Source organism: Anoplopoma fimbria, chromosome 17, assembly GCF_027596085.1.
Source record: "Anoplopoma fimbria isolate UVic2021 breed Golden Eagle Sablefish chromosome 17, Afim_UVic_2022, whole genome shotgun sequence".
Taxonomy (NCBI): Eukaryota; Metazoa; Chordata; class Actinopteri; order Perciformes; family Anoplopomatidae; genus Anoplopoma; species Anoplopoma fimbria.
This window is the reverse complement of record NC_072465.1, coordinates 24892428-24905746: the sequence shown is the minus strand read 5'-3', so window position 1 is coordinate 24905746 and position 13319 is coordinate 24892428. Positions and strand designations below refer to the sequence as shown.

General features: G+C 38.1%; 3 protein-coding genes across 3 annotated transcripts; 2 read left to right on the top strand and 1 right to left on the bottom strand.

Moving 5' to 3' along the window:
• The first annotated feature begins 108 nt into the window (after positions 1–108).
• On the top strand, positions 109–677 carry LOC129106360 (transcription factor HES-5-like). The gene is made up of 2 exons (XM_054617749.1): positions 109–231; positions 345–677. The coding sequence occupies exons 1-2, from the start codon at positions 109–111 to the stop codon at positions 675–677; spliced, it is 456 nt and encodes a 151-aa protein (XP_054473724.1).
• Positions 678–6997: 6320 nt separating this feature from the next.
• On the bottom strand, positions 6998–7656 carry LOC129106288 (transcription factor HES-5-like). Its single transcript, XM_054617670.1, has 2 exons — positions 7534–7656; positions 6998–7420 (listed from the first exon to the last, which is right to left on the bottom strand). The coding sequence occupies exons 1-2, from the start codon at positions 7654–7656 to the stop codon at positions 6998–7000; spliced, it is 546 nt and encodes a 181-aa protein (XP_054473645.1).
• A 3547-nt stretch (positions 7657–11203) lies between these two features.
• Positions 11204–11862, top strand: LOC129106255 (transcription factor HES-5-like). The gene is made up of 2 exons (XM_054617632.1): positions 11204–11326; positions 11440–11862. The coding sequence occupies exons 1-2, from the start codon at positions 11204–11206 to the stop codon at positions 11860–11862; spliced, it is 546 nt and encodes a 181-aa protein (XP_054473607.1).
• Positions 11863–13319: the final 1457 nt, after the last annotated feature.

Below are 13319 nucleotides of genomic sequence, written 5' to 3'. Positions count from 1 at the left end.
ATGCCTCATTGTCTCACCAAGCTCTCTGATTGGTTTAGACTGTGGGAAACACCAACTAGACCAAGACCCACGCATTCATATGGAGATGAGGGACTATAAATAGGAGGGATGAAGCCAGCAGAGATCAGATTCTCTCTACAGAGACCTCTACAGCACAGAGATCCAGACATGGCTCCTACAATCACTGCAGCAACGACCAATTCTCAGGAGCATCTGACTCTGACCCACAAGGTAAATTGAAGATTCAAGAAGATTTAAACGTTGTCAATGAGAAGTTGTCTTTCTTCATGCTAACTCTACACTACCGAATAAGTTTATTAATAACATTTTTCTTCTTTCTGCAGCTCAGAAAGCCTCTGGTGGAGAAGTTACGCAGAGATCGAATCAACAGCAGCATTGAGCATCTCAAGTCTCTCCTGGGTCCAAAGTTCCTCAAACAGGAGCCAGACTCCAAGCTGGAGAAAGCAGACATCCTGGAGATGACAGTTTGTGTCCTGACACGACTGCAGCAGCAGCATCAACAGCAGAGAAGACTGCTGAACCACTTCAACAAGCTGCAGTCTTCCTCTGATAAGAACCTGAGAGAGGCTGACTTCTCTCCTCTGAGCTCCACAGTCCAGACCAGCATCACCAAAGAGAAGAGTCCAGTCAACAGCGCCCTCTGGAGGCCGTGGTAGACACCTACAGACTGGAGCTACTACCAGACAAACTGAGACGACCACATTGGTCAAAGATTACTCGAAGTGAATTCTTCTGAATTCTGAAATGTTTTGAATTGTTCTTCTGTTTTACAGAAGGTTATTTTTTGTTTCTGTTTTCTTTGTGGAAGATGACATTTCCTGAGGAAATGACAACAACTTTATCTTTCAAGTTAAGAAAGAGAACATCTTGTCATGCATGTTGCATGAACCAAATCTGATTGCATCAGCAATTATTATGATACCTTACTGTACTTCATGTATTGGTGGAGTGGTAAAATATATGGATACCATTGTTATCTTTTGATTGTTATTGATCATCTTGATCAGAAACTTTAACTCTTCTTTTTGACACATGTTAAAGGACTTTAATCTCTCTGATTACTCCAAACTGATCTGTTGTTAGATCCAAATGTTTATCCTTTTTTATCTAAAAGATTTGCTTAATGTCACAATTTTCCTGTGATACTTTTAGTCTTTACGACATGTCATGTGTTGGTAAAATGTTACCCATTGGTGATTGTGTTACCTCTTGATTTGATCATTTTGATCAAAAATGTCAATTGTCCTTTTTATGGACCTTTTATTCAATTATTATGATACCTTACTGTACTTCATGTATTTGTGGAGTGGTAAAAGCTATTGATACCATTGGTATCTTTTAATTCTTATTGATCATTTTGATCGGAAACGTTAGCTGTTTTGTCACAACTGACTTTAATCTCTGTGATTAATCAAAACTGATCTGTTGTCAGATCCAATTGTATATTCTTTTTTTCTAAAAGATTCACTTAATATCACACAGTCACAATTGTCATGTGACTGTCATGTTTTCTTAAATGAAAATGAATGTATTGAGCAGTTATTAACCTGCATGCATCACACTGTGATGATACCATTCTGATCTGTTTTAAGGTCCGTTACTGTTTTGCTTTCATTTATTCGGAGCAAATCATTACTTTTGTTTGAAAATAATATTAATGAGGCGTTTGTAGTCTCTTCTCAAATGTGTTTGTCTTTTATGAAGACAGTTGTTCCTCTACTCTCTCTGAGTACAGTGTGTCTTGTAGAAATCTACAAGTTGTTGTTGTGATGTATCATCACCTCTAGTTGAAGCTTCCATACTTTATGTGACACTTTGTGACTTGTTGAATAAAAAACACTTCCAACTGAAAACCTTGATTTCTCATGTTTTTTTTCATAAAGCCTTTAATAATGTTTAATAACTTTTGATACATTTTCTCAGCCCTGTTCCCATTTTAAAATCAGAGTGTCACTCTTCACTCTGCATATTGCTGCAATACATTCCTTATTATCCTTCCCATCCCAACCCACCCCTTCATTTGTTGAGGGTCAAATTATATAACAAGAGAGACAGATAACTGATGTTTGTCTATTTTACATAAAAATATAGCACATAAAATTAAACTAATTACTAATTATATATATATTGAGTTATTTAGATAAGATACAGGTTACATGACACATTCAATTTGTATTTCCAATTCCCCCATCTCAATGAGATAGTTTATTAGCTCATTAATTGACCACTGAATTTTGTTCTTCTTCTATACAAAAGACAGAGAGAGAGTCTCAGTCAATGAAAGAGTCACACACACACACACACACACACACACACACACACACACACACACACACACACACACACACACACACACACACACACACACACACACACACACACACACACACACACACACACACACACACACACACACATTATTAACATATTTCATTATTAAATATTCTTTATTCCTTTTTTCTAAAAGGTTTACTTCACAACTTATTTGACTAATATATCAATGCGCAGCCTGCAGACTTCCTATAAACTACACCCACTGAAGGCCGTGTTTTATGTTGGTTACACTTAGAGATGATGGTGCATTCAGGTGTTACATCATGAAGCCAGAGTTTACTACCAGAAAAGTGCATTTTGATTGGCTGACAGAATCATAAATATAAGAGAAGAAAAGTATTTGAGTTGAAATCTTTGCAGGTCCTATAGAACCTATAGAAGTCAGATTAATAATAAACCATTTAAGTTGTTATCTATAAGATTATTGTTTTTTTAAGCATAATCAGGAGCTTTCTCACAATATGATCACTGACACGGCATGTTTGTACCTTTTTTTAATATTTTTGATTTGTTTTCTGGTCAATAACAAACATCTTGCTGTTATTGTTCATTATTCTCTGTGAGCACACTTAGTCAACTGCAAGCTGTAATCATGTTGAGGTGGGTTTACCTTTACCCTGCTTATCTCCTCTCCATCTGTCCATCTGTGTGCGTGTGTGTGTGTGTGTGTGTGTGTGTGTGTGTGTGTGTGTGTGTGTGTGTGTGTGTGTGTGTGTGTGTGTGTGTGGGTCTATCTGCTGTCTGTGTAATAGGGGGCTCAGGTTTCCCAGTACTCCTCCTCTGGGGGCTCCCACAGCTCCCAGTGCGGGGCTGAACGTGCCCCGGTCACACGCCCTCCTCTCTCTCTGGAGCTTGGAGCCACGGCGACACACGGCTTCCCACACTTCTGAATGCAGGCTGCTCAGCTGCCTGCACAATAGAAGTGTGTCTGCTCCCACAAAGCCTCCGGGACGGTTCTCAGGCAGAAAGCCACTTCACACACAAACCATCTGCTTTGGCTGTAACTCACTGCTGAGACACACACAGTCAGAAAATATCACTTTCAAACATTATTACAGCTTTTGGATCTTGTGTTAAAGATTGTTTTTAGTTATATTGCATTGGGGTTTAGTGCATTTTTTATTTATTCATTTTTAAAAATATTTTTAAATTTTTATCAAGTAAAATAAACCAGTTAAAACAGTTACATTTTTGCTACTTTTCAATACAACATTTTTCCTTCTTATGTTGCAGATTTTCTTTGGGACATTACAATGTGTTTTAGGTTAAGCATAACATTATTTTGTTTATTTTCTTTTCACTTCCCAAACTTAAAGTCTATAAGGATCTTTGCCATATCGAATCATAATCAGAGTCGAGGCCTACGCGTCACAAAACCAAAATTTTCCCGTGTCCACCTCAGGAAAACCATTTTCCCACTGACCTCGCTGATGTATGGCATAAAGATAAAGCAGCCCACCTGTTCTGTGTGACAGGCATTAAATTCACTCTATTGTCCCGAGCTGGGAGCCCCCTGATTGGCTGCAAAAGAAGAGGGAGCGCAGGATCGAACGGCATAAATGCAGAGCAGCAGACGCCGATGTCAACACAGACTTCCTCCTAACCTCCTCAAGCAACACCAGAACCTCTCACCACCAGAAGCAAACCTCGACATGGCTCTCTACGCAGACCTCGCTTTCCAAGACAGCGTGAAGGAGCAGCTCTTTAGGTAAGCCGAAGATCCATTTTCTCCAAACTCACAACTTTAAATGAATACGTTTCTAGTTGTTATTTATTTCTTTAAGTTCCCTTTACTAAACTAAATGACTTTGTTTCTCTCAGGTGTAAACTCAGCATGTTGGAGAGGAAATGCACGAGCGGAGTGGAGAAGCTGAAGGCTCTTATTGTGGAACATCTGCAGAATGGGATCCCCGTTGCAGACATCCTGGAGAAAACAAAGTCCCTGCTCACACTGAAGAAAGCCCTGCTGTCACACAACGGTTACTCCAAATATTCGAGGGACATCTTGCGTCTGTTTCCTGACGAAGAGGAGGACTTGGCTCCACTGTGTTTTTAAAGAAAACGAGGAATGGACTTAAAAACTGCAGTAAAAGAGTTGCAGTTTGTTTGATTTGTGAACCCAAGACTTTAGTGATGCCAGCTGCATCTCTGTGTGTCGATCTGTTGGCTGTAGAGAAATGCATTGTTTGCATTGTGATGAGCAGATCTACAAAACCTTTGTGGTTTAATTTTAGCTTCAACAGAAGCCGGAGGAAAAAAGACGGAAACTTGGATTCAGTGTCAAGAGGTCACTGACTGAGAAGAAGAGAAGAAGAGTCCGTAGCTGCCTTGTTAAAATATGTTGTGCTGCTATTTGTGGGATTTATGATTCCTGGGGTTGTAGTTTTTGTTTGAAAAACCCCACAGATGATAAATCCGGTCTTTTAACTATGCAGGAATTAGTTAAGACCAAAATGTTTTTAAAGTATCTAATTTAATCTTTAAAATCTATATTGATAAACTGCAGTAAATATTTAGCCAAACAGAGCAATATGAACCTTTTATTCCTGAGAATATACTGTATAGGCTAATATTGCTTACAGTGCCTTACTGCCTTGTTTCAAGGTATAATGTTCCTTATCCTTAAACACCGTCCTTTCTACTGAAAAGGGATTTGTTATTGTTTTGTGTATGCCATGTATGCATATTTTTATTCACTGTTTTAATTTTATTCATCCAAAGTGGATTGAAATTTGTTTTGTTGCTTTTGCAGACTTCAAAAAATAAATATGTAAGAAATTCAAGTCTTTTCACGTCACCTCATTTAAATGAATCTTGGAGGAAAACATCTTTAAAACTCTTCATATTCAGAACGTAATCAGAACGGCACTAATCTGTACAGATAATTACATTTTTAAGGATGTTTGTTAATCATAGTTTAAGTTCTTAAGTGGAACAAATGTTTTTTAAACACAATGAACAGCAGCATTTTGTTGCTCCATGACATGCCAAGTAGATTTACTCAAGTATTGAACTTCAGTACAATTTTGAGGTACTTGTACTTTACTTGAGTATTTCTGTTTTCTGCTAAACTTCTTCTCAACTATATCTTAAAAGACAAATATTGTACTTTTCAACCCACTACATTTATTTACCATCTTAAATTACTTTGCAGGTTTTGATTATTAACACAATATATAGTTTACATTTTGATTTATTATTATTGGTTAAGTCACCCAGCAGTATATGAATAATTATGATGAGCTCCACATTTACCAGCTGCATCATTAACATTATCGTATTACTAATTATTATTCAGTAATATAATATTATTCTGAAAAGGCCCATTCTACATGTTGAGGACTTTTACTTTTGGTAAAGTATATTTTCATGTTGATACTTTTCTGCTTTTACTTTATCAAGATTTGAATGCAGGACTTTAATTTACAGATTATTTTTACACTGTGGTATTGCTACTTTTATTTCAGGAAAATATTACAGGAAAAATACTTAACAAAAGGGCAGAAAAACTTAATTATTCCAGATGCTTGCATGAAGGACTAAGAAGGTTCAGTGAATGATGAGTGATGATGATGATGATAATGTACTATGGCCTTTGAATTCACCAGAGCTCAGCCCAGTTTATCACCTATAGGAGACGGACATGTTAGCTTCCCATTTCTACCAGTATCTTTAAGAGGAACAATGTTCATCCCACCAGTAAAGTTAAAGAGACATGTTTAATATGTGTCACTGAGACACAATATGTTGATGTTCACAGCTGAAGGGACCTTTTATGGCTCATTGTCCATCATAAGTTTTTGACATCTATTCAAGATGTGTAATCACTGTGTAACCAAGACCAAACTCCTCTTATCACTGACCAGGTGGACAGTGGTGACTTTTTTTTACCAAAATTATATAACTCAGACATTTGTCAGCTATTTATACATGCTCTTCATGTTATCTACTGTATCATAATATATTTGAAAATATGCAGCAGATTAAGGTGTGGTTCTTTATGTTCAGAAATGTATAAGATTGTGATAAAAAAAAGAGAAAACAACCTTTTTTTGTTTTGTTTTGTTTTTTGTGATTGTTTTATTGCGCATCACTTGGCATGAAGAGATACATTCACGTTGAGACATTTCCTTAACAACAAGCCCTTCATTGAAGGTATGAGCGCTCTAACTCACAGAGCTATAAAGCAGCACATTTGTCTTAATTAAAATACAAAATGCGTCTGCTACAAATGCAGACAAATGGTATGTCTAAAGAAATATCAGAAAGGACATTTCAATAAACAGAATATGTGAATATCACATATAAATCTGAAACATGTTCAACATGATTAACTGTGTCTCCTAAATGGAGAAAAAGTACAAACATCATTGTCAGTGTTGGTGACAACATCAAGGCATTCCCATGGGGAACAATATCATTTACTTCACAGAGTAACATCTAAAATAAGTGAATATCTTTGAAAAACAAAGAGAAAGCCAACCTGCAATTATCACAGAAACAAAGAATGAGACCTTTACAAAAGGTATTACAAGTTAAACATTGCAGTAACATATGCAATAACTCTTCCAAATGAGAGTACAAGAGTTAGACAACTGCTCGCTTCACTTATGAGCTTCATCTTGTACAAGTTCATGGGTGTCTACCACGGCCTCCACGGGGCGCTGTTGACTGGACTCTTCTCTTTGGTGATGCTGGTCTGGACTGTGGAGCTCAGAGGAGAGAAGTCAGCCTCTCTCAGGTTCTTATCAGAGGAAGACTGCAGCTTGTTGAAGTGGTTCAGCAGTCTTCTCTGGGACTGTGGCTTCACCTGCTCCTTGGACAGGAAGTGTGTCACCTCTTGGACACATCTGGAGTAGCCCTGACCAACAGCTGCTGAGTCCACAGCTTGATTCTGCTGCTGCAGTCGTCTCAAGACACAAACTGTCATCTCCAGGATGTCTGCTTTCTCCAGCTTGGAGTCTGGTTCCTGTTTGAGGAACTCTGGACCCAGGAGAGACTTGAGATGCTCAATGCTGCTGTTGATTCGCTCTCTGCGTAACTTCTCCACCAGAGGCTTTCTGAGCTGCAGAAAGAAGAACAAAGTCATTAATAATCTTATTCTGGAGTTTAGTGTTAGCATGAAGAAAGACAACTTCTCATTGACAACATTTAAATCTTCTTGAATCTTCAATTTACCTTGTGGGTCAGAGTCAGATGCTCCTGAGAATTGGTCGTTGCTGCAGTGATTGTAGGAGCCATGTCTGGATCTCTGTGCTGTAGAGGTCTCTGTAGAGAGAATCTGATCTCTGCTGGCTTCATCCCTCCTATTTATAGTCCCTCATCTCCATATGAATGTGTGGGTCTTGGTCTAGTTGGTGTTTCCCACAGTCTCAACCAATCAGAGAGCTTGGTGAGACAATGAGGGATGCAGCATGCTGAATGGTTTTATTGCCTGGGGGACAATGGTTAGATCTCAAGGGAACAGGTGGAGGACTGGGGGGGTGATGGAGAGAGACTCTCAGAGCTCTGTGTGAATCTGGGAAAGTGGTGACCCTGTAGAGAGAGCAGATCTGCTGCCTGATGCTGGGATCAATGACTTTGACGGAGCACACGCTCATCATCCCGTCAGACACGAGGGAGACTGAAAATGAAATGATGTTACATTAAAAAATGTTCTTAAACAAACTTATAAAACTTAACACTAATACATAAAAAATATTTCTCTAGCTTGGTTTCCTTTTTTACCTGGGTGGTTTGTTACTACTACTACAAATACATCAGATTTATTTTTCAAAGTTCTCAAAGACGGATCAAAATTGAATAAAATGAGGAAACAAGCAGTTACCTTTAACACTGATGAAAAAAGATAATATTCAAATATTAATGTGCAGACTCTGCAGTTGAGGTGCTAGTCATACTAACCTTAAAGTAACACTCTCTTGATCACATTAGAACCTTTTTAATAGTTTTTTTAACACAGATCTTCTTGTCAACAGCTGGATGAAGATTCAATGTTTGATCATGTTTTAAATATATTTTCATTATAGGCTATTAAAAATAAGTTCTAACTTCAAATCCATGATCTTATTGCAGCATAACCAGCACCTGATCAGTTCAGGACTAGACACCCTTTTATCCGTCCCGTCAACATAAACAGCCAGGAATGCAGAGGAACTATTTGAATCTAAAGAATGAGGGGTGGGGGGATCTTTTGAATGTTCATTAATCCTTAGCATGTCTGCATTCCTGATAGACATTTCACAAAAAAGCCTGGCAATGACGAGTCGTGATGACAGGAATTTCCATTCGGAGGCGGTGAGACAAACCTCGTAAACTGACTCCATAATTAATGTGATGTGCAACCAGACACACTTCCTTTGTTCTGGAGAGCGGTGAATGGACAGAGTGTGGGAAAGACGGGAAAACTCACTCACAGAGCCGGGACGGGACAAAAGAGACAGACAAAGACGTCTGCGAGGGGGGGAGGACTTCTTCACTACTGAATGTTAAATGTTTGTATGTTCTTACTCACTAGACTTCATAGTATGTATACTTAGATTATATGCTTAAAATAGTTGTTAGAAAAAAAACTTTAAATACATTTAAATTGAGGTTTGTTGTTTGTTGAAAGAAATTCAATAACAATTTGCTATCAAAGTTATCAAATCTGTTTTATTTAATGATATCATAGTTTATCTTTAGATATAGTTTATTAAGGTATCATTTAAAAGAACATGTTTTAAACAAAAAAAACACGACTTCGATCCTTTAAATAAAGAACATACAGAAAAACTTGCGTAACCTCCCTTATTTAGCATTTCCAAACTTATATAAGCATTTAATAATTACATGATACAGCAGATATAAGTGTTTATTAATGGATTTGTCACCAACTATTACTCTTTCTCAAGAATTCATAAATTGGGGCTTGTGTATAAACAGATAATGGGTAATAATGCTATATGAAAATAGTTGTAATTATTCAAAATCTGTCTTTATATGAGATGTTATAACTGTTGATAAATAGTGTATATGAATAGACACTTCCTAATGTCCTTTTATCTGCGTACAACTACTTCATAATGTCAAAAAAACATTTATTAAAAGTGTAAATACTGCTTATTAAAATAATGTGCAGTTTAAAGCTCTATGTAATTGTGAAATCTGCCCCTAAATACATCTAGTTGCCTGGTTGTTACATTACATTACATACTCTGGCTACATTCCCAGTCAAAATATTTGTGTTTATTTGTCCTGCTCTCGTCTCCTAATTGAGGAGTGTCTAAACAACAAACGTTCCCCTCGGGGGGAGAGCGCTGGGAGCTGCTTGTGTGGGGATGAATTAGCATTTAACAAGGCACAAGTCTATTGTTGAGCTGCAGCTCAGTCAATGGACGGAGTGTGGGAAAACCCAGAGAGCAGAGTCACAGTTCGGTGTGATTAGCATCCTCAACCCCACCAGCACCTGACTCGTCTCCGAGGGGAGTTGGCACACTTTTCATCTCCTTATTCTTTCACGGTTCGTCTCTCTCTCTTTCTTTGGTCCCAACTCTATAACTTTTGCCAACTTAATTTCCCCTCTGTTTATAAGGTCATTATTTAAATGTAAGCCTTTTTTGGTTATTTCTATAGATGGATGCCAAAATGTCGCCCTTAAAACAACGGTTATAAAGACTTGCTTCATGTTTGGACATGTACCTTTGTCTAAATTCCATGTGTTATAAAAAAAAAACCTCTTAATAAATCAAAAGTTAAAATGCTACCTAACATACAAAAAAGCGGAATGACATTTTTGTTTGGGAAAATTGAAAGTATTTTGGTATTCCTATACGTTTTCTTTCAATTACCTGTAAGCTTATTTCCATTCAAATCCCCTTTCACATTAAACCTTAGCCACTGTCTTTGTTTTCTTCCAGATGGTTTTTGGCGCCAACTTCTTCCCTTTTCTCAGCAGAGGGCCGACAGCCGCTGTGTGAGGCGTTCACAATGCTTTTGTTGTGCATTAGTCCCAGATCCCAGTGTGAGAAACCGACCAAGTCCTCACTCACTGGAACAACACACAAGGCACATCTGTTTCATCTGGACAACTTTCAGCTTCTGATTTACTACGCGAAGTCTCCTCACAATACATGAACTCAGCTTGTGTGATCTAATCACATTTATTATTACTTGCAAGATTGTTATGTTTGCTTAAAGAAACTTGTGGTACCTGTTGGTTATAATCCAGTTTGTCGGCTTTAAGGGGAAAAAACATGCAGGCGATAACCTCTTCTTTTTGTCAATTTTGAGATTTTGTGCCATTTTGCATCCATGTTTCCATGTCTTTTTTTCAGACTAGTGGGAATAAAACATCAAAAGTAAACATTTCGGTGTTTATTTAACTAGTTTGTCTATCTGTGTCTGTAGATTTCTCCTAAAAAAGTAAGCATTGGATAATGCCTTATTTGCATACTTAAACATAACATTTCAGAAAAATTGCAATACAAAAAATAATTTAATTTAAGTAACAGGGGAAGTTTCATTGTAGTATATATTGGTTCATTTTTTTGTCGTTCTCCCTCGTGATGATGAGCGTGTGCTCAGTCAAAGTCATTGATCCCAGCTTCAGGCAGCAGATCTGCTCTCTCTACAGGGTCACCACTTTCCCAGATTCACACAGAGCTCTGAGAGTCTCTCTCCATCACCCCCCCAGTCCTCCACCTGTTCCCCTGAGATCTAACCATTGTCCCCTGGGCATTAAGAGCAATAAGTGTGTTGCATCCCACATTGTCTCACCAAGCTCTCTGATTGGTTGAGACTGTGGGAAACACCAACTAGACCAAGACCCACACATTCATATGGAGATGAGGGACTATAAATAGGAGGGATGAAGCCAGCAGAGATCAGATTCTCTCTACAGAGACCTCTACAGCACAGAGATCCAGACATGGCTCCTACAATCACTGCAGCAACGACCAATTCTCAGGAGCATCTGACTCTGACCCACAAGGTAAATTGAAGATTCAAGAAGATTTAAATGTTGTCAATGAGAAGTTGTCTTTCTTCATGCTAACACTAAACTCCAGAATAAGATTATTAATGACTTTGTTCTTCTTTCTGCAGCTCAGAAAGCCTCTGGTGGAGAAGTTACGCAGAGAGCGAATCAACAGCAGCATTGAGCATCTCAAGTCTCTCCTGGGTCCAGAGTTCCTCAAACAGGAACCAGACTCCAAGCTGGAGAAAGCAGACATCCTGGAGATGACAGTTTGTGTCTTGAGACGACTGCAGCAGCAGCATCAAGCTGTGGACTCAGCAGCTGTTGGTCAGGGCTACTCCAGATGTGTCCAAGAGGTGACACACTTCCTGTCCAAGGAGCAGGTGAAGACACAGTCCCAGAGAAGACTGCTGAACCACTTCAACAAGCTGCAGTCTTCCTCTGATAAGAACCTGAGAGAGGCTGACTTCTCTCCTCTGAGCTCCACAGTCCAGACCAGCATCACCAAAGAGAAGAGTCCAGTCAACAGCGCCCCCTGGAGGCCGTGGTAGACACCTACAGACTGGAGCTACTACCAGACAAACTGAGACGACCACATTGGTCAAAAGTTATTATCAGAGATATTATTCTGAAATGTTATAGAGATGTATGTGCATAATGTTTCAATTAACCTCAAAGTCATATTGTATTGACATTTACATTTATTCTGGGAATAATGTTTTGGGAAAATTAAATCTTACTATTGTGAAATATTCAGTAGCGTAAAATTGTATTCTATGAATACCAAATATCCTTGTATTGATTTCTAAATTTAACACAATTTTTTGGGCCAGAATTCTCACAACTGCCTTAAAGTCCTATAACTCATCTGTATCTAGATTGAATTAGTGACATGGAAATTGGCAAATCTCAGCTACTTTCTTGTAGCACCTTTTCCTTTTGGACGTGCTTGATTGACTTTTTACTTTGTAACAGATTATTGACCCATGTTGGGTCTTGAAGTTATCTGTTCTGTCACCAACATGTTCTGTTGTGTGAAGTTCAAATGAATATCTGGAAGTTATTTTCTCTCAGTGAGAGAAAGTTGCTTCACTGTGTTTAGTTTGTACTAAACGATTCCCTGTGTTTTGTTAAAAATACTGAAGCTGTTCCCTCTACTCTATTTGAGTACAATGTCTTGAACTATGCGTTTTTCCTGTGATGCATCATCACTACTAGTGCCTCTATGATGTGACCCATTCAATATTTTTGAATAAAAAACATCAACTGAATCCTGATCTGTGTCATCTCTTAATTTAACAACATGATTTGATTTATATTATTTATTTGGTTCAATTGTACTGAGCAGTATTAGTTTGTATCCCTCAGTCTGTGGTCAACTGCAGAATCTCTCAATGGTGAATTTATATTCCTATCATGGCTGAGCGCTCCCCTCTAGTGTTTGGTTTATGTATGTGTACTGCACACACATGGCAGTAACTGACCTGATGTAGAAACTGGTAAAAACATCTTATTCCACAGTTTCACATATATTTACTCAACTTTTCATTTATTGCTCCATTTCATTACAAATGGAAATATTCGACAAGTCTTGTGCATCTTCTCTGTGGAAATTGTGCCAGACATTGCACAATTTCCACAGAATTCTGCCAGACATTTTATTGGTATTTTTGGAAACCTTGGGATCTCCACTAGGATTTGAAAAATGAAGTCATGTGGGTTTGAACAAAGTATGTCTGCACAGCATAAATGTGTTCTGAATTACCAAGCTGCTGCTTGTTAATGTTTGATAGTCAAAACAACTCAGCTACAATTCAATTCAATTCAGTTTATTTTGTATAGCCCAGAATCACAAATTACAAATTTGCCTCAGAGGGCTTTACAATCTGTACACAAGAGACATCCTCTGTCCCTGAACCCTCACATCGACACAGGAAAAACTCCCCTAAAAACTCCTTTAATAGGGAGAAAAAAGGAAGAAACCTCTGGGAGAACGACAGAGGAGGGA

Bases quoted from the DNA above. Each gene is read 5' to 3' on its own strand.
- LOC129106360 (XM_054617749.1), top strand. From the start codon at position 109: ATGAAGCCAGCAGAGATCAGATTCTCTCTACAGAGACCTCTACAGCAC. The intron at 232-344 runs GTAAATTGAAGA...TTCTTTCTGCAG, and splicing joins ATCTGACTCTGACCCACAAG to CTCAGAAAGCCTCTGGTGGA.
- LOC129106288 (XM_054617670.1), bottom strand. From the start codon at position 7,656: ATGAAGCCAGCAGAGATCAGATTCTCTCTACAGAGACCTCTACAGCAC. The intron at 7,421-7,533 runs GTAAATTGAAGA...TTCTTTCTGCAG, and splicing joins ATCTGACTCTGACCCACAAG to CTCAGAAAGCCTCTGGTGGA.
- LOC129106255 (XM_054617632.1), top strand. From the start codon at position 11,204: ATGAAGCCAGCAGAGATCAGATTCTCTCTACAGAGACCTCTACAGCAC. The intron at 11,327-11,439 runs GTAAATTGAAGA...TTCTTTCTGCAG, and splicing joins ATCTGACTCTGACCCACAAG to CTCAGAAAGCCTCTGGTGGA.